The 21,647-nt window shown below is 48.1% G+C and overlaps 1 protein-coding gene across 4 annotated transcripts in view; it reads right to left on the reverse strand.

The window, feature by feature from the left end:
- Positions 1–21,647, reverse strand: part of MCTP2 (multiple C2 and transmembrane domain containing 2) — a 136,042-nt gene that overhangs the window by 66,524 nt on the left and 47,871 nt on the right. For 3 of the 4 annotated variants that reach the window (XM_070400617.1, XM_070400619.1, XM_070400620.1), the window contains exons 9-11: positions 8,741–8,905; positions 5,669–5,799; positions 567–753 (exon numbers count right to left, since the gene is read on the reverse strand). In XM_070400617.1, the coding sequence (XP_070256718.1) occupies positions 567–753; positions 5,669–5,799; positions 8,741–8,905 (483 nt within the window). Of the gene's footprint in view, positions 1–566; positions 754–5,668; positions 5,800–8,740; positions 8,906–21,647 lie in introns of those variants that run through there. The other variant, XM_070400621.1, reaches the window with a different exon arrangement.

A 21,647-nucleotide genomic window follows, 5' to 3' on the forward strand; every position in this document is an offset into this window, starting at 1 on the left:
AAATAGCTGTTTTGTGATGAACGTGTATTAAAATTCCCATACACCTGCACAGACCTGCTAAACAGTAGTTTGTCCACTTGAGGACTTCAATTTTCTCCAAAGACTTCCTAAAAGCTACAAATTCAAAATCCGTTGGATGGGCCAGAGAATAGCAGGAGGGTAAATTCTAATCTGCTTCCAACTTCTCACGAACACATTAACCTGCAGGTCTTGTTTGATGGGACACACCATTAAACTTTGGACAAAGATCTCTTTCTACGCAGTTTCTCAGTTCATGGACTTGGGTGCGACTTAAACGTGGGGGCGGGTTGCCCGGCCGGCGTGGCTCAGTGGTTAACCATCAACCCATGAGCCAGGAGGTCAGGGTTCGATTCCTGGTCAAGGGCACATGCCCGGGTTGCAGGCTCGATCCCCAGTAGGGGGCGTGCAGGAGGCAGCCCATCCATGACTCTCTCTCATCATGGATGTTTCTATCCCCTCTCTCCCTTCTTCTCTGAAATCAATAAAAACATTTTTTTAAAAAGTGCGGGTGTGGCCGGAACGGTGTCGCGGGGCAAAGCACTCACATAGCGCTGGCTGATCTGCTTCCTCTCGCTGGGGTCCGCCAAGGGGCACACACACGGGTCGGAGACGGAGACCCCCCCGCAGGGCGTGAGCGTGATCAGCACGAGGAGGGCGCCCAGGCAGCTGTCCAGGGGCAGCTCCAAGCAGTTGGCTTGCTTGAGTGGGAGCGAGGCGATGTCCACTTTACATCTGCAAAAGCAGAAACCAGAGAGAGCTCAGGGCCACTTGGGGGCCTCCAAAGAACCTATGTTTACTTACTACCTGAACCACCTTCCACGGGGCCTGGGTTTCCTGGGCAGGGGAGGTCGAGAGGGCTCCTCTGGCTTAGAACACTCACTCCCAGCCCAACACACTCTAAAATGAAGGAGAGGAGCCCGGCCAGTGTGGCTCAGTGGTTGAGCATCGACCCATGAACCAGGAGGTCACTGTTCAATTCCCGGTCAGGGCACATGCCCAGGTTGCAGGCTCGATCCCCCGTAGGGGGCGAGCAGGAGGCAGCCAGCTGATCAGTGATTCTCTCTCAGCATGGATGTTTCTCTCTCTCTCCCTCTCCTTTCGTCTCTGAAATCAATAAAAATATTTTTTTTAAAAATAAATAAAGTGTAGGAGAGGAAAGATAAGGAATGGAATGGCTAATGGAAAAGAGGAGTCAGATCCTTGCCCAATAGGGTCTGCAGGAAGACAATGAGGTCAAGAATTAGGGAGAGCCCGGTCTGCGTGGCTCAGTGGTTGAGTATCGACCTTTGATATAGGAGGTCATGGTTCGATTCCCGGTCAGGGCACATGCCCAGGTTGTGGGCTCGATCCCCAGTGTGGGGCGTGCAGGAAGCAGCCGATCCATGATTCTCTCATCACTGATGTTTCTCTCTCTCTCTCTCTCTCTCTCTCTCTCTCTCTCTCTCTCCCCTCCTCTCTGAAATCAATAAAAATATATTTTTAAAAAAATAGAATTAGGGAAAAAGGACTTTACAAGTTTAAGTATCATGGCTCTAAGTGGCTTTTTCTGCACCGTGTCTTTTCCCAGCAAAGAGAATAAAGGGTTCAAAAACAATTTAGTAAAGACCAGAGACGCATAAGTGGGAGAGGGTTAATGAAAAAATACATTTTCCTCCGGCTGAATGCCAGCGGGCGGGCGCGTTTTTATTCGCACCAGCGTGTTAAGGTGCTTTCCTAACAGGCGGGTTCCACGGGGCTTCCCCGGGCGGGTCTCCTTCTGGACAAATGGAGCATGAAGTGCTGCTGATGGATCCCACTTCAGCCGCGCGGCTCGCGAGGGCTGGCCCCATCTGCTATAAATTGCATGTTTCCGCCTCTTCACAGCCAATGTTCTGGGCTGTTGAAAACCTCAAGCACATTTAAATACGGAAGCAAACACCACGAGGGGGGCTGAGTGCTAAGCGCTTATTTGCTTTAACGCTGAGAACTCTGGGTTTGCCTGGACGACACCTGCTCTGGTGATGCTTAGAAGGGCTGCGGGGTGGGGGTGGGGGTGGAGGCAGGAAGGGAGGGGAGGAGGGAGGGGAGAACCTGTTTAGACAATCATTCAGAAGTCAGATCTTAGAATATTTAGTCAATAACAGCTCCAGGCCTGGCCAGTGTGGCTCAGTGGTTGAGTGACGACCCCATGAATCAGGAGGTCATGGTTCAATTCCAAGTCAGCGCACATGCCCAGGTTGTGGGCTCGGTCTCCAGTAGGGGGCGTGCAGGAGGCAACTGATCAGTGATTCTCATCATTGATGTTTCTCTCTCTCTCTCCCTCTCCCTTCCTCTCTGAAATCAATTAAAATATATCTATTAGTCTATATATAAAGAAAGGAATATAGGCCTCTCCCATATTGAAAAGCCCATGGTTTTATTCGTCTAAAGAAAACAAGGCTAAATCACTTATTTTTTCCTCAGCAGCAGGCATATATTAAAGCTATGCTCTGCGGCCCACAGCCAGCTAATGTGCTGATATAGCATTGTTTCTGACCTCCTGCGCACGCCTTTCTCCATTAATCCCACCGCATTTTATTGTTTTAATTCCACACATAATTTTACCGTACCCGTCAGCCCAACCTGCTCAAGTGTCCCTTGCCATGATAGCTTTTAACCTCTCGCTCATTACCATAATTCCATGTTTTATATTTCAGGCTGGCCAGCTTTTAACTTAAATGCAAGGGGCAGGAAAGAGCGCTGTAGTCTTTGAAGCCGTAAATCTCAGAGGCTAAGGAAGGGGGGCGGGGCGGGGGCGGCGGCGAACAGGAGGAAAATGGGGAATGTGTCAAGTGTGGCTTTAAAAGCAGGTCGACGACATGGGTGCCGTTTGTCCAGGGAAATATTCCATCCCTGATTCTCCACTGATAAACTGGCGGAATGTCAGGGCCTCTGTGAAGTCGCCCTGTGGGACTCAGAGGCAGCCAGGGCTCCAGCATCCTCAATCTTAAGTTGTCCAAGCAAAAGTAAGTCTAGAAGATTCCGTAACGAGTTCATCTCTACAATCGCCTTGAAATGTAAAATACACGTCAAGAAAACGACTATTTTGAACAATTGGTACCGGTTTAAAATGGAGCGTCTACAATCTCTATTCTTGCCATTTAGTTTAAAAGTTGGAGCAGGTTAGACTGGCCGGTGTTACTCAGTGGTTGAGCATCGACCTATGAAACCAGGAGGTCACGGTTTGATTCCCGGTCAAGGGCATAGGTCAAGGTCAACCTACTCCTGGGGTGCAGGTTCCATCCCTGCCCCACGGTTGGGGTGCATGCAAGAGGCAACCAATCGATGTGTCTCTTTCACATTGATGTTTTTTTCTCTGTCTCCTCCTCCCCCTCCCTTTCACTCTCTCTAAAAATCAATGGGAACACATATCCTCAGGTGAGGATTTTTATAAAATAGATATTTTTATTGATTTCAGAGAAGAAGGGAGACAGGGAGAGAGATAGAAACATCAATGATGAGAGAGAATCAGGATCAGCTGCCCCTTGCACGCCCCCCCACCGGGGATCGGGCCCACAACCCGGACATGTGCCCTTGACTGGAATCAAACCTGGGACCCTCCAGTCCACAGGCTGACGCTCTATCCACTGAGCCAAACCGGCCAGGGCAGGTGAGGATTTTTATTTAAAAAAAAAAAAAAAAGGCAACAGAGAGGACTCAGGAGACCGTTATGACTGACTCTCACTGTCAAAGGGACTCCTGATGCCAAAAGGTATTTCCCAACATTTGGGTGGTCAGATAACTGGAATGACAACAACAAATAAAAGAAAATGGAAAAAAAAATAAGTGAAAAATGTAAAATAAAAAACTGTAAGGAGCGTGTGTGTGGTATGTACACGCTCGCACCATCTCCCCGTTAACTCTGAGGATCCGTCTGGATTTCAGGGTACGTCTCACCCCACTCGGAGGTTCGCTGCAGCTAATGCCCTGTAACCGGCTCCCGAGAGACACTTTCGTGATCTCTTTGACTGCGGGAGAGGAAAAAGGAAAAAGATACCAAAAAAAATCCTTTAAAATCCATAAAAAGAAAGGACAGAACGGCCACTAGGACAGGCACACAAACAAGAAACAGCTGAAGTCATAAATAAACACCCGAGTGACAGCACACGGCGTGAAAGGGACATCGGAAACCAGCGTTTCTGTCTGAAGACACCTCACACTCACGGGGAACAGCACTTCCTATGACGTGGGGCAGCCCTGACAGCACAATGCACGGGGCGAGAGGGTATTGCTCTTTGTACCGACACAGCAGGTTGGCCGTTCATCGCTGAGGGCCACGTTCCCACCACTCGAAGGACAGGTCGGGACACAGAGCGCTCTGCGGCTCACTGACGTAACGGATCCTTGCCCGGGGCCAGCACAGCGTTTCTGATCCCCCCGTGGATGGGTGTTGGCAGGACACGGGCAAGTCACAGCGGTGCCCAGGGTCAGGGGTAATGAGAAGTGCCTGAGGTGTCGGTCACCCAGAGTAGGTGAAGGAGGGGGAGAAGGGACCAGACTAGAAATCGGACCCGCAATATCCTGAGAGTGTGGCAGGATCTACTTTCTTCTATTTTGATCAATAGTAGATGGCATTGCGCAGCTGTGTGGCTCGGTGTTTGAGTGTTGACCTATGAACCAGGAGGTCACGGTTGGTTTGATTCCCCAATCAGGGCACATGCCCCAGTAGGGGGGCTCGATCCCCAGTAAGGGGAGTGCAGGAAGCAGCTGATCAATGAGTCTCTCTCATCATTGATGTTTCTGTCTCTCTCTCCTTCTCTCTATTTCTCTGAAATCAATAAAAATATTTTTAAATAAATAAATGGCATAGGATTGCATAAAACTAACACTGCCTTGTTCAATTCAGAACATATATAAATGTAATATATATGGCAACAAGAGGCCTGGTGCACGAAATCTGTGCACGGGTAGGATCCCTAGGCCTGGCTGGTGATCAGGGCTGATCGGGGCCTTCTGGCTGCCGGCCAGGGCCTCCCTTCACTTCCCTAGCTGCCAGCTGCCAGCCAGGGTCTTCCTTCGTTCTGCGCTGCCCCCTGGTGCTCAGGGCATGTCATAGCAAGTAATCGGTCTCCCAGCCTAACTCCCATGGGGATAATTTGCATATCAGGCTTTTATATATATAGATAGGACAAAGGATGGGAAAGAAATGGAGCTAGATCAGCCGTGGGCAAACTACGGCCCGCAGGCCGGATCCGGTCCGTTTGAAATGAATAAAACTAAAAAAAAAAAAAAAAAAAGACCGTACCCTTTTACGTAATGATGTTTACTTTGAATTTATATTAGTTCACACAAACACTCCATCCATGCTTTTGTTCCGGCCCTCCGGTCCAGTTTAAGAACCCATTGTGGCCCTCGAGTCAGAAAGTTTGCCCACCCCTGGGCTAGACTGACATTTCTAATCTCTGTCTCTCCCTTCCTCTCTGAAATCAATAAAAAATTTTTTAAAAAAAATACTAAATGCCACCGAGCAATAAATAAATAAAAACTGCCCCCAGGGGAGGTTCCAGCGTACTTCTGGCTCCCTGGGGTGGGCAGGTGAGGGCTGACCCCCAGCCCAACAGACAAAGACCAGCCTCGTGCAGAAGGCGCCGCGCACGCTCCCACCACTGAGAAAGCAGAGCGGACTCACGTGCCCAGTCGCTCCTCATGCTTTTTGCCGTCCTTTCCCCAGACCTCAATGTCCAAGATGCCCATCCTGTCAGAGAAGTAGTGAAAGTCAAACTCTTCCCGCCACTGCGGATGTGCACTCTTACACAGTGTCTAGAAAACATGCGGTTACAACGTTTATTGTCTTCACACTGCCATGCGGTCGCCACAGCAGCTACACATTTCAATTCATTGTTCTAAACGGCTGGGGCAGGAGCTCGGGGTGACGTGCCTGTCTGTCCCTTTCCAAGTTAAACTTTTCCCCTTTGGGGAAGGAAAGGGACTTGGAGGTCTTGGGTTATTGGCAAAAACATCACCACTCTTTTAGCCGACCCCCAGATTCAATAGTGGATCCCACCAAGTTAGAAAGAATAGTTACCCCACGAGAAACCATAACTTTTATATATATATATATATACTAGAGGCCCGGTGCACAGATTCCTGCACCGGTGGGGTACCTCAGCCAGGACTGCGGGAATCGGGCCAAACCGGCTCTCCGACATCCCCCCAAGGGGTCCTGGACTGAGAGAGGGAGGTTCTTGGGTGATGTACCCGGGAATTGGGCTCCCTCCTCTCTAGTTCCGAGTGCATCACCAGAGAACGGCAGCTGCCAAGTCACCGAATTTCGGCAGCTTCTGCGCTGAGCATCTGCCCCCTGGTGGTCATTGTGTGTCAAAGCTACCAGTCAGATGGTCGCTTACACTTTTATAAATATAGATATATACATTTATATGACATATCTCAATGGATGTTTTACAGCTGTCTAGTGTTACAGGAAATATATTCATTGGTTCATGAAATCATTTTATTGGCACATCCACTCAGCACTGGCTTAAGAACCATATAAATGAACAGTTTGGGCTGCATTTCACAAGAAACCCATGAGTTCAGTTCATCGCTGCCTATTTTTTTAAATCCCAGTTTGCTGAGTCCAGTCCCTAGAGCAGTGGTTCTCAACCTTCTGGCCCCTTAAATACAGTTCCTCATGTTGTGACCCAACCATAAAATTATTTTCGTGGCTACTTCATCACTGTCATGTTGCTCCTGCGATGAATCTTCATGTAAATATCTGATATGCAGGATGGTCTTAGGCGACCCCTGTGAAAGGGTCTTTCGACCGCCAAAGGGGTGGCGACCCACAGGTTGAGAACCGCTGCCCTAGAGGGAGAGAGAGAGACCAGCAAACCCGACTGCCGCCACATCTGAATATGAACGAGGGTGGTTTGAAAACTCCGCAGCGTTTCTGTGTTTTCTGAGTGGGACTCCAGACGGCCCGAGTGTTTGAATCCCTGGCAGGGTTTATCTCTTCTGTTTCATTTACATAGAGATTCAATTTGTGGCTAAAAAGCGGGCAGGAATGCTGGTCCCTGAGTACCAGCCTTAACGAAGGGCACAGCATCCACTATTAAATCTTAGTGCCCGCTAGTACCGCATGGGCAAACAGGGCCCAGCCAGCCCTGGCTGTAGCCAGCATCACATCACGTAACATCACTTAAGCTGCTGGTCACATTGGACTTAATATGCCAGGTCACAGAATTTAGCAACCACGAAGGAAAAAAAAAAAAAAAAAGAAACTATTAGACCACAAATTAAATGCAATATCTCCCAAGAGGGGACAGAGCAGATATCGGACTAATTCTCCACTTCACCTTAGCTCAAAAGGGCTAAGTGTGCCTGAGATGAATAATTTTTCTATAAATCCTTCGCCCGGCCTCGGCAGGCTAAAGGGATCTCAGCCAGAGATGTGGTTACCCTGGATACAGTCTCTGGGAGGTACGGCCTCGGACTACCTGGCGAATAACATCTGCCTATTTCTGCCGGAACTCACCCTCGATTTTTCACATTTTTTTTATAAACTGATTTGTCAACGTGAGCTTCGATTCTCTAGTCCTTGTCCTGGTGGAAATAACGCTTCATGTTTGATTTTGCGCTGAAATTTGTTCAGCAGAGACAAAAACTCTGGGCTCCTACAGCATTTGCCAACTTGTCTGCGTCTGTTATGCCTTCCACGCGGCAGAGGCCGATCTGCAAATATCCTGTTTTTGAAAACCTTCCCCTGATGTTTTTTTTATGATGTGGCTTTTGGCAAGGGGCTAAACTTTCAAGCACCCCGCTTCCCTCCATCCATAAAACATAGAACAGACTCCTGTCTGACACTTATGTAAAACTAATTAATTACCATGGTTTGGAGACACCGGTTTTTGAAATAGAAACCACACCAAATTACTAAGATTAAAAATTAAACGGAATTCGGATCAACAGAATCAGATGACTGGTTTGGGAAGGCAGCTAAAAATGCCAGGATTTTTGTTCATAACAAATCCCTTTTAATACGTTCGATAGTTTGGTGTGTTTTTTAAAATCATAGCAAAAACAAAACAAAACAAAAAAACACCAAAAAAACCCAGCAGCACTCAAAGTCTATTTTTGGTGTAAATACTAACAAGAAAAAGAATATTGTATATAATTTTGAAAATACTTTTAGTTATCGCAAATACCGTAACCCAAGTATAACATATTACTCGTTTATTTTTGTTACAGTTTGAAAGCATTTAGTTATCCTTTTCCCGCATTCTATGAAACACGGTTTTTGCTTATTTTCAAAACACAATAAATCATGCATTCAAAACTATTATTTAATGAGCTTTCTGCAGCTCTAGTTACTGGATGGAACTAAACTCAGCAAATACTCCTACTAATTGACTGCATCTGTACTGTTATTTTGCTTTCTGGAATAATCCGAACATAGTCAAGACACAGCGGTTCTCAACCTGTGGGTCGCCACCCCTTTGGCGGTCGGACGACCCTTTCACAGGGGTCGCCTAAGACCATCCTGCAGATCAGATATTTACATGACGATTCATCACAGTAGCAACATGACAGTGATGAAGTAGCGACGAAAATAATTTTATGGTTGGGTCACAACATGAGGAACTGCATTTAAAGGGCCAGAAGGTTGAGAACCACTGGTCTAGAGGGTTAAAAGGAAATGACTTCTATTCTTGTAGACATGGAGCGTGAAGATGTTGTTCTCCTTCAGGAACGGCCAACTCACCTTGCTTTTGTACCTCTGATCCCCCAGTTTTAACAGGACGAACATCTCTGCCATGTTTCCCACCGGCACGTTCTTTCCTTCCAGCAACGCGATGCTTATGATCCCGTTCCAGAGCTGGTTCTTCCTCAAGGCCTCTGAGAGCCGGAGGTTGCGGATCAACGAGGACTAGAGCAGAAAGCAAAGAGGAGAGATGAGCTCGCTGGGAATTCCTGAGTGCGACGCTGGCGATCACAGGCGTCCCCGCTGTCAGTATTCGATGACAGGGAGCATGCCTGCCTGGAGAAAGCGCTGTTACTCCTCACTGGTTGTGCAAACCTGCAGTCACTGCTCTGGGATCTCTTTCTCCAGCCCTGGGCTCGTAGCGAGACAGGGAGAGATGAGTGTGAGCGACACTGGCCTTTGGCACTGACCTGTCCTCCCACCCAGCTCTTGGGTAGGCTTCCTTCACCTGGGCCTTTGGCTATTTTAATAATAGGAAGGGGAGAGAGGCATTCTGGGAAACAGAGGTGTGAGAACAAGGCATTGCTTTGCAGGGAAATGAAATATCTATGGGCATTCAGATATAGTGGTGTGTGTGTTTTTAAATATATATATTTCAGAGAACAAGAGAGAGGGAGAGAGAAAGAGAGAGAAAGATCAATGATGAGAATCATTGATCAGCTGCCTCCTGCACGCCCCCTACTGGGGATCGAGCCCGCAACCCGGGCCTGTGCCCTGACAGGGAATAGAACCATGATCTCCTGGTTCCTAGGTTGTTGCTCAACCACTGAGCCACACCAGCCTAGCAGAAATAGTGGTTTTTGAATTTATCCTTCGCACTTGAATCTGTCCCCACTCCCCTTTGTTCCTTGGGCAACTACTAAAAAGCTCATGCCCTTTCGAGATTCATAACTCCAGACAGAGCCTGGGATTGGCCAGCCAGATGAGCTTTGCAGATGGGGGGGGGGGGAGGGGGAGGGGAGGGAGAGGAAACAATGTATAGAGGACTTTGCACAGGGCCTGGAACCCAGGACAATTCAGTGACTATTAGCTTATTTTGTTTCTCTTCTAAATGATGTTACTCACACTCACTCATACACGCCTTAAACCAAATATAGAAAAAGGGCAAACATCCCCTACTAGTAAATTACCAAGTGGACAAGCACACTTTAATTTCCATTATGGGAGTTTCCAAACATATACAAAGGTGGAACGGTATATGAAATCTCCACGGATCTATTCACCAGAGTCAACGATTTGCCAATCTTATTTCATCTATCCCTTCACTACTCGCTTCTGGCTGAAAATACTGGAAAGCAAATTCCACATTTGTGTGTTTTTTGTTGTTGTTTTTTAAAAAATATATTTTTATTGATTTCAGAGAGGGAGAGGGAGAAAGATAGAAACAGCAATGATGAGAGAGAATCATAGGTGGGCTGCCTCCTGCACGACTCCTAGTGGAGATCGAGCCCACACCCCTGGCATGTGCCCTTGACCGGACTCGATCCTGGGATCTTTCAGTCCGCAGGCTGATGCTCTATCCACTGAGCCACACCAGCTAGGGCCCACGTTTGCTTATCTATAAGCACGATGCTCACAAAAGCAGCCATAATTCCCTTCATATCTTTAACTACCCAGAGCCTCTTCACATTCCCTGATGGTCTCAACCCTGTCTTTTTTGCGGTTAGCTGGTTTGGGTGCGGATCCCAACGCGACCCACACGCCGCATTTAGTTGGCGGATTCATTTATATGCTCCCCGTTCAATAAATGAAGTGGTGCAGGCACACACGGCTTTCTCTGGAGGAGAAATAAATGGACTGAGGAATGTAGATGGCGCCGAGTATCATAGGAAAGCAATGAACTTCTAACGCTATAGATTCATCCTGTCACCGGCTCCATAGATCTTCCAGGTCGTTTAGGCACCGATTTGCCGGGACACCAGTTCGTCACAATTTATCACAACAAATGGTACATCAGGGCCGTATTAATTACTGACCAGCTTACCTCATCCGGCAACGAGGCCACACCAAGCATTGGGCTGATCATTTTATAAGCACCTTAAGCACTGAGAGAATCTATTCTCCCAACTTCGTATCCATATCGCTGTTCTCATAAAATGCACACACGTGCGTGCACAAACACATACACACACACACACACACACACACACACGGCTTTTGGAGATGCTGAGACAGAGAAGGGAGGGCAGACAAGAAAAGAATTAATTTTAAAGAGGAGAAAAATCCCTCTCCACTGGAGAACATAAACCTTCTTTGGTAACTTCTATCTGCCCTTGGGTTGTGGATTGAATATGCTCCAGAATGAATGTTGATAAAATAGTTAAAAGCTAAGCATATTTTTTTAAAAATATATGTTTTTATTGATTTCAGAGAGGACTGGAGAGAGTGAGAGAGATAGAAATATCAACGATGAGAGAGAATCATGGATCGGCTGCCTCCTGCACGCCCCCTCCTGGAGATCGAGCCTGAAACCCGGGCATGTGCCCTTGACCGGAATCGAACCCAGGACCCTTCAGTCCACAGACCGATGCTCTACTCACTGAGCCAAACAGGCTAGGGCAGCAATTTTCTCCTTGTTAAGAGCCACAAACACCATCACAATCTCTAGACAGACAGACACGTATATAAACATCTAAGTCTCTGTGTTTATCCGCCTATCGGTGTCCGTACAGATGTAGCGGCACTGAATACATGTTAGAGCTTATTAACATGTCTTCTCCCTTTACAAAGGAAACGAGATTATGATTCATCCATGCCGCGGCCTTTTCCTGTTTTGCGTGTGTTTTTCTTCTGAAACTCTGACTTGCCAACCGGCACGCTAATGCATGACCTGTCCCGTGGCCATGCTTCAAAGCCCCCGACAGATAGATTCCTCCCTAAACACTGAAGCTATTTCAAAATCCTTTTTATAAAGAAGGGAGGCATGTCCACCAGAGATCAAAGGGCACCCCTCCAGTCTGGCAACCGCCGAAGAGAAATGGCCGCGCTCCCATGAAATATGCCCTTAAAATAATTCTGGGGCTTGGTATGTCCTCGTTTCAAACGGGTTGTTTATCTTGGAAGGGCTTCTCTCTAACTTGTCCAGAAAGCAGCCCCACTTAGCTCGATGAGCTCTGTGAAAAGGGGGCCCAAAGCCGGTCGTCAAGGGGGCCCGGAGAGAGGTTCCATCTGGCGGGACAGCCTGGGAGGGCGCGGAGCAGGCCTCGGGCGGGCGCGGCTTGGCTGGGGCTCCCGGCCCGGCCCGGCTGCGGACACCCGCTGCATTACAGCGTAACATCTGGATTATTGCTCGCCACGTCCCTGGGAAGTATCCACTTTCCATCAAAGCCTTTATCTCTCTCGGTCGGACTTTGAACATTTTGGTCTGTAACGCAGTCATGTTGGATGTGATGGACTCGCCCTGTGCTGTCCAAGATTTTTTTTTTTTTCCTTCCCCTCTTGCTAAAGGCAGGCTAGGAAAGGAGCCGTATGCATTGCACAGCTCAGAGAGAGAGAGAGGAGCATAAAACCGGTGTGGCTCAGTGGATAGCGCACTGGCCTGCAGACCAAAGGGTCCCGGGTTTGAGTCCGGTCAAGGGCAGGTACCTCGGTTGCAGGCTCCTCCCCAGCCCAGGCCCTGGTGGACGAGGCTTGTACAGGAGGCAACCAATCGATGTGTTTCTCGCACATTGATATTTCTCTCTGTCTTTCCCTCTCTCTTCTACTCTCCCTAAAAATCAATGGAAAAACATCCTCGGGTGAGGAATTAAAAAAAATCACACCTTCATTCTGCGTATTTCACCCTAAATACTCCCGCCCACTCTAAGGTTATCTATAATAATAAAAGCGGAATATGCTAATTAGACCAGGCGAGCCCCTTGCATGAATTTCGTGCATCGGGGCCTCTCGTGTCTAAATTAAAGTTTCATCTGCTCCCAACGCATTCTGGGATATGTGACGGGCTTTTGAAAAAGTTTCTTAATTAATTGAACATTTCTCTTCCACCCTGGAGAGCTGCGATGAAGCTTAGAGCCGTCCGGTCAGCCCGTGTGAGCTGCGGGACAGAGCCCGGTTCGCCGATGCCTTTGTGGTCTTCAAACGCCCTCTCTCCCTCCCCACGATAAATGGACTCCTCTGCACTCACTCTCTTAGCTCAATGGCTCAGGTTTGCACGGCGGGGCCGAGCCTGTGAGTGAAATTTGTCATCTTAATGCCGCCTGGAATGTGAAGGGAGAAAAGGAAATGACCCATCAAAGCAGAGGCCCGCCCCACCTGCGCCGAGACAAACACCCCGAGATACAGCAAAGTTTCTGGGTCCCGACCCTAATTTCTCAGCAGACATAACGGGTAAAATATGGGGCCTCGGGGTTTGTTATGTTTCTCCTTCCTCCCCAAGGATCGGAACCTTTTACTATTTCTATGTTGATTCATTCATAGGTTCTCTCTCTCCCTCAACCCCCCTCCTCCTGCTGCCCCCCCAAACCCACAGGATCCTTCCAGATAGTGACTTCCCTCTGAAGCACACACGTTATCGCTGGTGAAAACAAGGTGTGATATTTAACTTCGACATATACTGAATTTCATTAAGAAACCAGCTTGGCACTAGCCGGTGTGGCTCAGTGGATAGAGCGCCGGCCTGCGGACTGAAGGGTCCCGGGTTCGATTCACATCAAGGGCACATGCCCGGGTTTTGGGCTCGATCCTCAGCAGGGGGCGTGCAGGAGGCAGTCCATCTATGATTCTCTCTCATCACTGATGTTTCTATCTCTCTCTCCCTCTCCCTTCCTCTCTGAAATCAATAAAAATACGTATTTTTTTAAAAAACGAATAAATGGCTCTTACCTGGAATGGACTGCTAGCCAAAGGACCGTGCCAAACTTACCCCAGATTAAAACGATGGACCGAAGTGGATTACAGCTTGACCAATATCAAAGTAATCCTTTGGGTGTAATAAAATACCAAAAATGTTTTTCTTAAAAGATAAAAATTAAAGAGGGGCAGTGAGAAAGGAGTTGCACGAGATTTTGCTGGTAGGTGCCAAATACTCGGTGGGTACGTTTTATATCATCTCACTCCTGGAAATATAAAACTGTGCTCCAATCTCGCCCATGCATCTTATGGCATGACGCTCAGTATTTTGTCCACATCATTGTAAGAAAGCAAGCAGCCCATGAAAACAAATGCATGGAAAGATGAACTGTGTAAGTTAAACGATAGGAAAGCAAGGTTGCAGCTCTGTCGGCACTATTTAGAAACGCTAAGAACCTTGGGTGTCTGAAAGGTTTCCCTGAAATATTTCTGTCGAGCGTATTCAACATGTAAAACTACTGCTCATTGTCAACAGCTTTTATAACGTGACATGAGAAGATCCATGCATGTAGGCAGAACACCTCCTACCCACAGTCCCTTACATCATCTGAAGAGGATCCTGTAGGCATACATCTACCGAGAGCTACTCACAAATCTGCGTAAGAATAAGAAGAAAGCCTTTTAAATCCCCCACACGGACACGGACAGGAGATGAGATTTATATCTGCAGATGAAAACGCTAACACAGTCCCAAGGGTAGGAGGAGTCTGTATGTACAAAAAATATTAGCTCTGAGAGTCTGATGTTCAGTTGACTGGTTTTTTTTTTAAGTATGAGGGAATAGCATCGCTCAATTGTCACACTTAAAAATAAAAATTAGCCCGGCCGGTGTGGCTCAATGGGTAGGGCGTAGGCCTGCAGACTGAAGGGTCCCGGGTTCGATACCGGTGAAGGGAACATGCCTGGGGTTGCGGACTCGATCCCCAGTAGGGGACATGCAGGAGGCAGCGGATCAACGATGCTCTCTCATCGTTGATGTTTCTATCATAAACATTAGCCTGGCCAGTGTGGCTCAGAGGTTGAGAGTCAATCTATGAACCAGGAGGTCACGGTTCGATTCCCAGTCAGGGCACATGGCCGGGTTGTAGGCTCGATCCCCAGTGTGAGGTGTGCAGGAGGCAGGTGATCAATGATTCTCTCATCATGGATGTTTCCATCTCTCTCTCCCTCTCCCTTCCTCTCTGAAAGCAATAAAAATATACTTACAAAATAAAAGTAAAAATTCGATTAAGAGAAGTTTTTAAAAATGGATCATGTCTACAAATACCCAATGACTCTCAGGGCTCAGAACCAGGAAGATGCTTCTAAATGCATTTAAAACATAAAGAAGAAAATGAAGGCTATGCAATAGCTTTAGATTTTCTTTTTTTGCCCTGATCTCCAGCAAGTTCAGGAGGCAATCACATTTACCCAACTAGTATTTCTTGATTCACAACTGTCATCCTCCGGGCCTTCACTTCCATGATCTGTATTTCTATGTCTCTTCTTCACTTAAGATGTTTCGGAGCTGGCCCTGGCCGGGTAGCTCAGTTGGTTAGAGCATTGTCCCCATGTACCAAGGTCGTGGGTCTGATCTCAGGTCAGGGCACATAGAAGAATCACCAAATGAATCCTATATTAAAGAAAGCCTAATATGCTAAGTGTCTGGTAGACCAGTCAGCCATTCAACCAATCAAAGTGTAATATGCTAATGATATGCTAAGGCCGCTCAATCGCTCGCTATGTCGTGCACTGACCACCAGGGGGCAGGCAATTGACTGGCTGACCAGTCCCTATGACGTGCACTGACCACCAGGAGGCAGACGCTTCGACCAGTAAGTTAGCTTGCTGCTGGGGCCTGGCGGATTAGGACTGAGCAAGATGGGTTGGACATGCCCTGGAGCCCTCCTGCAGTCCCTCCCTGGCTAGCCAACCTCCTGCGTCCCTCCCCGGCCCCGATCGTGCACCAGTGGGGTCCCTTAGCCTGGCCTGCGCCCTCTCGCAATCCGGGACCCCTCGGCCAGGTCACGGGACTCCACTGGTGCATGAATTCATGCACTGGGCCTCTAGTGTATACATAAGTAGAACAACAGATCCATGTTCCTCTCTCACTCTCTCTCTCTCTCTCTCCCTCTCTCTAAAAAAAATCAATAAATAAAAATTTAAAAATATTTATATTCCAGGGCTGTTCTATCCAGGGCTGGGACTTGAGTGAAGCCCTGGGGATACAACATTTAAGGAATCGCTCACTTGTGGGCATCTGCAAGGTCAGGGCTGGCACCTACACCCCAGAGCCTCCTTCTGCTCCCCACCCTGGGCACCTCTTGCCCTGCCCGCACCCCAGCGCTACCTACGATGTAGCAGCGTAGCCACCGGCCTCCAAGGCCCGCCCTTCTCACACCCCTGGCTTCCTCTCCTACTCCGCCCAGCATCCCACTTCGCACCTGAGACCACGCCAGTGGTTCTCCGCCTCGAACACGCTTCGGACGCACCTGGGAGGGTTGCTAAGCGATTGCTGGCTCTGGGCCCTGGGGGTCTCTAACGCAGCGGTTCTCAACCTGTGGGTCGCGACCCCTTTGGTGATCGAACGACCCTTTCACAGGGGTCGCCTAAGACCATCCTGCATATCAGATATTTACATGACGATTCATCACAGTAGCAACATGACAGTTATGAAGTAGCCACGAAAATAATTTTATGGTTGGGTCACAACATGAGGAACTGGATTTAAACACTTGGAGTGGGGGAAACGAGTTAAGTCGGCTCGCGTGAATTGCGCGTACTCCGCGGGAGCCGTCTTAACTCGGTTCATATAGATTTGCGGTGGAGTGCGGGAAACGTGTAAACTCGGGCCGATTGTAACTGCGTATTACCAAATATTTGTTTGTTTGCCGTTCACAAAGATACCTACCTGCGTATGCGAACCGTTTCATACCCATTGGGGTAATAGGTATCATAAAAATTCCTGATTTTGCGCGGGAAACCTAAATAATTGCCCGCGCCATCTTATATTTTGGCGGGAAATTCACCCCACACCGGAGTGTAAAGGGCCAAAAGGTTGAGAACCACTGCTCTAACGCAACAAGTGCGGAATGGGGGCCAAGCCCCTCGCAAAGCAATAACCCGCTGAGCACGCTGCCTGCGAAGGGCTCAACCCTGCAGCGAGCGCTTGTCTCTGCCAAGTGCTCAGAAGCCAAACTGAGCCAATTGGTTCACTGCCGACCTGTGTGACGGAGGCAAAGGCAAAGGCACAGCCATGATCATTTGCCAAGACTTCCCGGGTCTCACACATTTAGCCACAGAGTCACCTAACCCACAGAGTCACTCAGCTCTTACCCGGGGACAGGAGCCTACCAGAGGGGTCAGAACCCACAGGGGGTGCGCATCACCCCATCGCAGGAGAGCACGACCCACCCCCCTTCCCCGCCAGCACCCTGTCACGGGGCAGCTACTGTGCGATGAGTCTGAGGTCGGCAGACTTGAAAAAGCTCAAGTGGAAAAAATGAGCAAGAAAGGAGGTTCTGGTCCATGAACAGGACAGCTCTCGGGGTTCAAGACCAACCTAAGCCTCTGGCCGGTGTGGCTCAGTGGTTGAGCATCGACCTAGGAACCAGGAGGTCACGGTTCGATTCCCGGTCAGGGCACATGCCCGGGTTGCAGGCTCCATCCCCAGTGCGGGGCGAGCAGGAGGCAGCGGATCGATGATTCTCTCTCATCACTGATGTTTCTCTCTCCCTCTCCCTTCTGCTCTGAAATCAATTTAAAAAAAAAAAAATGCCGGAAGCTAGGGCTTGGCCCCTCTAATTTGTACTGGGATCCAACAGGAAAAGAAAACTATTTCTGGTATTGAACACACAACATAAAGCGCTGTTTGCACAGCTGAAGGAGATGCTGAGAAGCCAAACAGAAATCAGTAGGAAGCGTCTACAACTCCTCGGCTGGGCCAGGGGCGGTGGCCTTTTCCTGTGACGGTCCGGACAGTCAGCATTTAGGCTTGTCGGCCACTAGGTCTCCGTCCCAAAGACTCCACACGGCCACTGTCAGCCCCAGACGTTTTAATATATATGTTTTTTTATTGATTTCAAAGAGGAAGGGAGAGGGAGAGACAGAGAGAGAAACATCCATGATGAGAGGGAATCGTGGATCGCCTGCCTCCCGCATGCCCCCTACTGGGGATCGAGCCCGCAACCCGTGTATGTTGCCCTTGACCAGAATCGAACCGTGACCTCCTGGTTCATAGGTCGACGTTCAACCACTGAGCCACACCGGCCGGGCGCTCGAGATGGTTTATACACCGATGGGTGCAGCTGTGGTCCAACACAGCTGTTACTTGGGAAAACAGACACAGGGCTGGGTTTGGCCCGCAAGCTGACATTCTAAGCCCCTTGGGCCACAGAGACGCAAAAAAAAAAAAGAGTAAATACTAGGTTCAGGGTCTCCCGGCTGAAGCTGAAAACCAGCTGGTCTGGCTAATGGGAGATGCAAAACGCAGACACACCCGCCCTCCCCCTCTCCCACCCTCTGGGATCCTGCCGATTCCTCCACTGCACAGCCAGCTGGAGGCCAGCTGACAGAGGCCCGGGAAACCCTATCTGCGGAGATCAGCCTCTGAAACAACAGAGGAACGGAGATAAAAGGATGTGCAGTCAAACAGGGCACACGTGGGCACCGCTAGACAACTAATTTCATACAGAAAAATGTTAGACCAGGACGGGACACAGCTCTTACCCTGGGATCGCTGACATATGACTGCATGAAAGGGTGGGTCGAAAAAGGGGCTAGGAAAGAATATACACTTATCTCGGTGCGAATTCACCGAAAATAAAGGGAATACGTAACTAAAGGGGTGCTGTGCTCGGCCATTGTACCTGTACAGACTCAAATACCTCAAATAATAACAGGCAGGTGTGTGTGTGTGTGTGTGTGTGTGTGTGTGCTCGCGCACGCAGATTTCTGAATACACTCAGTAATTCATCAATTCCATTATTGCTTTTTTCCCATTAGCCTCCTTGCTGTAAAAGAAGTGACTGCTGTTAATTTTTTATCTCTATAACTCTTGCACACATTACAAAGAGAGAAGTGAGGTTTAGAAACAGATGGATTCACAGCGAAGGTTATATGTAGCAAATATTCAAAAGGAGCCCTAACCGGTGTGGCTCCGTGGATAGAGCGTCGGCCTGCGGACGGAAGGGTCCCAGGTTTGATTCTGGTCAAGGGCATGTACCTTGGTTGAAGGCACATCCCCAGCAGGGGGTGTGCAGGAGGCAGCTGATCAATGTTTCTCTCTATTGATGTTTCTAACTCTCTATCCGTCTCCCTTTCTCTCTGTAAAAAAAAAAAAAAATCAATAAAAAATATAAAAATTACTCAAAAGGAGGTAGGCACCTGGTTCAGGCCATCTTATATCAAAGTCTCGATGATCATCTTAACATGCTCATCACAAGATAAACGAAGGCTTTGGGGGTCACCTCACCCTATATTTGAAGACAATCTCTATATTTAGCATATTAAAATCAAGGTCGGTGTAGGCAGTCTTTCGTAAAGACTCTAAAAAGACTGCTACTCTGTCTGGGTTCCACTGGAGGATGCAAACTTATAAATGTATGGATTTAAGAAGCAATTACACTAAAAAAAGTTATTCTCAGAATATGACGGAAGTGAAAAAGTCAATGACATTTTCTAGGTAACACATTACTTAGAATTAGTACCTGTTTAGATACTCATAGCTAAGTAATAATCTTCTTTATATCACACTCCTACTACCTAATTTTTATAGAGAACTTGGAAATCTTCAAAAATAAGCTTATACGGGGGTGGGGGACAAGAATAGCTTTACAGTTGTAATACAAATAAACAATACAATCATTAATAAGTAGCCCTAACCGGTGTGGCTCAGTGGATAGAGCATCGGCCTACAGACTGAAAGGTCCCAGGTTCGATTCCGGTCAAGGGCATGTACCTTGGTTTCGGGCACATCCCCAGTAGGAGATGTGCAGGAGGCAGCTGATCGATGCTTCTCTCTCATCGATGTTTCTAACTCTCTATCCCTCTCCCTTCCTCTCTGTAAAAAATCAATAAAATATATTTTTAAAAAAATAAGTAATAATACAAGGATACATTCTGTTTCATATACTCGCAACTGTAACCCTACTTTTGCCAACCCCTGAAGTTTAAAAATACCAAGAAAGGTTCATCAGGGTACTTTTTCTCTTTTCTTTTAATCCTCCCCTGAGGATATTTTTCCATTGATTTTTTAGAAAGAATGGAAGGGAAGGGAGAGAGAAAAGAGAGAGAAACATCGATTGGTTGCCTCCTGCACCGGCCGGGGATCGAGCCTCCCACTGAGGTACGTGCCCTTGAGTGGAATCGAACCTGGGACCCTTCCGTCTGCAGGCCGACGCCCTATCCACTGAGCCAAACCAGCCAGGGCTCATCCGGGTATTCCAACAACTCTTACAGAGGAATCATCACAGCATCTCTAGACTTTCCCAGGGACTCATTTTCATGAGCTAAATAAGAACCCCTTTGCATTCGCCTCTCCAAACTGCACAGGCTAAGCCGTCAAGAATCAACCGACCAGTTGCAATTCGTCACCAATCCTAGATCAACTGCATCTCAACTAAAGACCATAAGCAGCTTGCAATGAGCTCTGTGCCTCTGAGGTTTTATGAAACACAGCTACGCGCTCTGGACATTTACGACGTCCCTGAGCCCAGGGCACTGAAGTCCAAATTCTAGAAACTATCATGGAAGGGAGAGAAAAAAAAAACACACCAAAAAAACAAACAACGGACAACAGCTCGGTGTGAAGACACAGCTCTGAAGCCGGGAAATAAATACTGCTCTCCGGGCCCCTGCGCTGCTCCCATATTTTTGATATCTTTATCCGGGCCGTCAACATTTTTTCTCTCCTCCTTCCTGGCTTGGGCCATTCTTCCATAACCTCTCCTGTCCTCCCCAGCTACACCATTCCCCAGGCTCACAATTTCTCTTCCCAGCCTTTATGTTCTCCCACAAACTGCCCGCGCCTTCCACAGGCCGGGGCTCCCTAACTACACATGGTTATTGATGTCCAGGCCCGTGTTTTAGTGCAGCACAGAATCAATAAACTGAGAAAATACTGCTTTGTCAGGCTTCGCCGAGGCATGCCGGGAAGTTTTACTGCCTCGGATGGTTACAGCAACTCTTAAAGGTGGGAGAGCGAGGGCCGGCCTCCCTTCTGCGGCCAGAAGTGAAGTTCTTCTCCCCTCTAGTGACTATAAAGGGATAAGACAAGAGCGTGGAGGGATTTCTGAGACGGTTCCACATTATTTATTGGCTCTTCGTTTCGAAAAGGGAGCCGGAGGCTTGGGCACCGAGGGAACTGGCAGGGGAGCCAAAAAACCTTATTATAGTTCTTTCTGAAAGGGCTCAACATGCAAAGGAGATAATGCTTCAGGAAGCGTCGGAACCTGGGGTGCCTTTGAATTTTATTTTATTTTATTGATTTTTTAAAAATATATTTGTATTGATTTCAGAGAGGACGGGAAAGAGAGAGACAGACATCAAGGATGAGAGAGAATCATGGATCAGCTGCCGCCTGCACGCCCCCTAGTGGGGATCGAGCCCGCAACCCGGGCATGTGCCCTTGACCGGAATCGAACCCGGGACCCTTCAGTCTGCAGGCCGATGCTCTATCCACTGAGCCAAACCAGGTAGGGCTCTTTTGAATTTTAAAAGGCAAGGTTTCTCAAGTTTGCCTGTCTTCCTAAATGACTAGGGCTGGTCAGGTTACAAATCTCTCAATCTCTCTCTCTCTCTCTCTCTCTCTCTCTCACACACACACACACACACACTCTCTCTCTCTTATAAATTCACAAAGTCTTTGCCTCATTCTCCTTATTTTACACAGAAGGAAGAGGCTGAAACACAGTGAGGTCAGAAGTCAGAGCTGGCATATGTATTTGTGCAGATGTTTGTGTAAACAAATGCATATAAGTAACTGACACAGCCTCCCTCTCCCTCTCCCCGTCGCACGCGCACATAAACCACCGCTGCCCCTATGTGGGTTGTTTCTCTTTAACAAAGCAGCCCGGCTGCT

This window comes from Myotis yumanensis, unplaced genomic scaffold (genome assembly GCF_028538775.1).
Source record: "Myotis yumanensis isolate MYYU_CA2020_CCGP unplaced genomic scaffold, mMyoYum1.0.hap1 SCAF_20, whole genome shotgun sequence".
NCBI lineage: Eukaryota > Metazoa > Chordata > Mammalia > Chiroptera > Vespertilionidae > Myotis > Myotis yumanensis.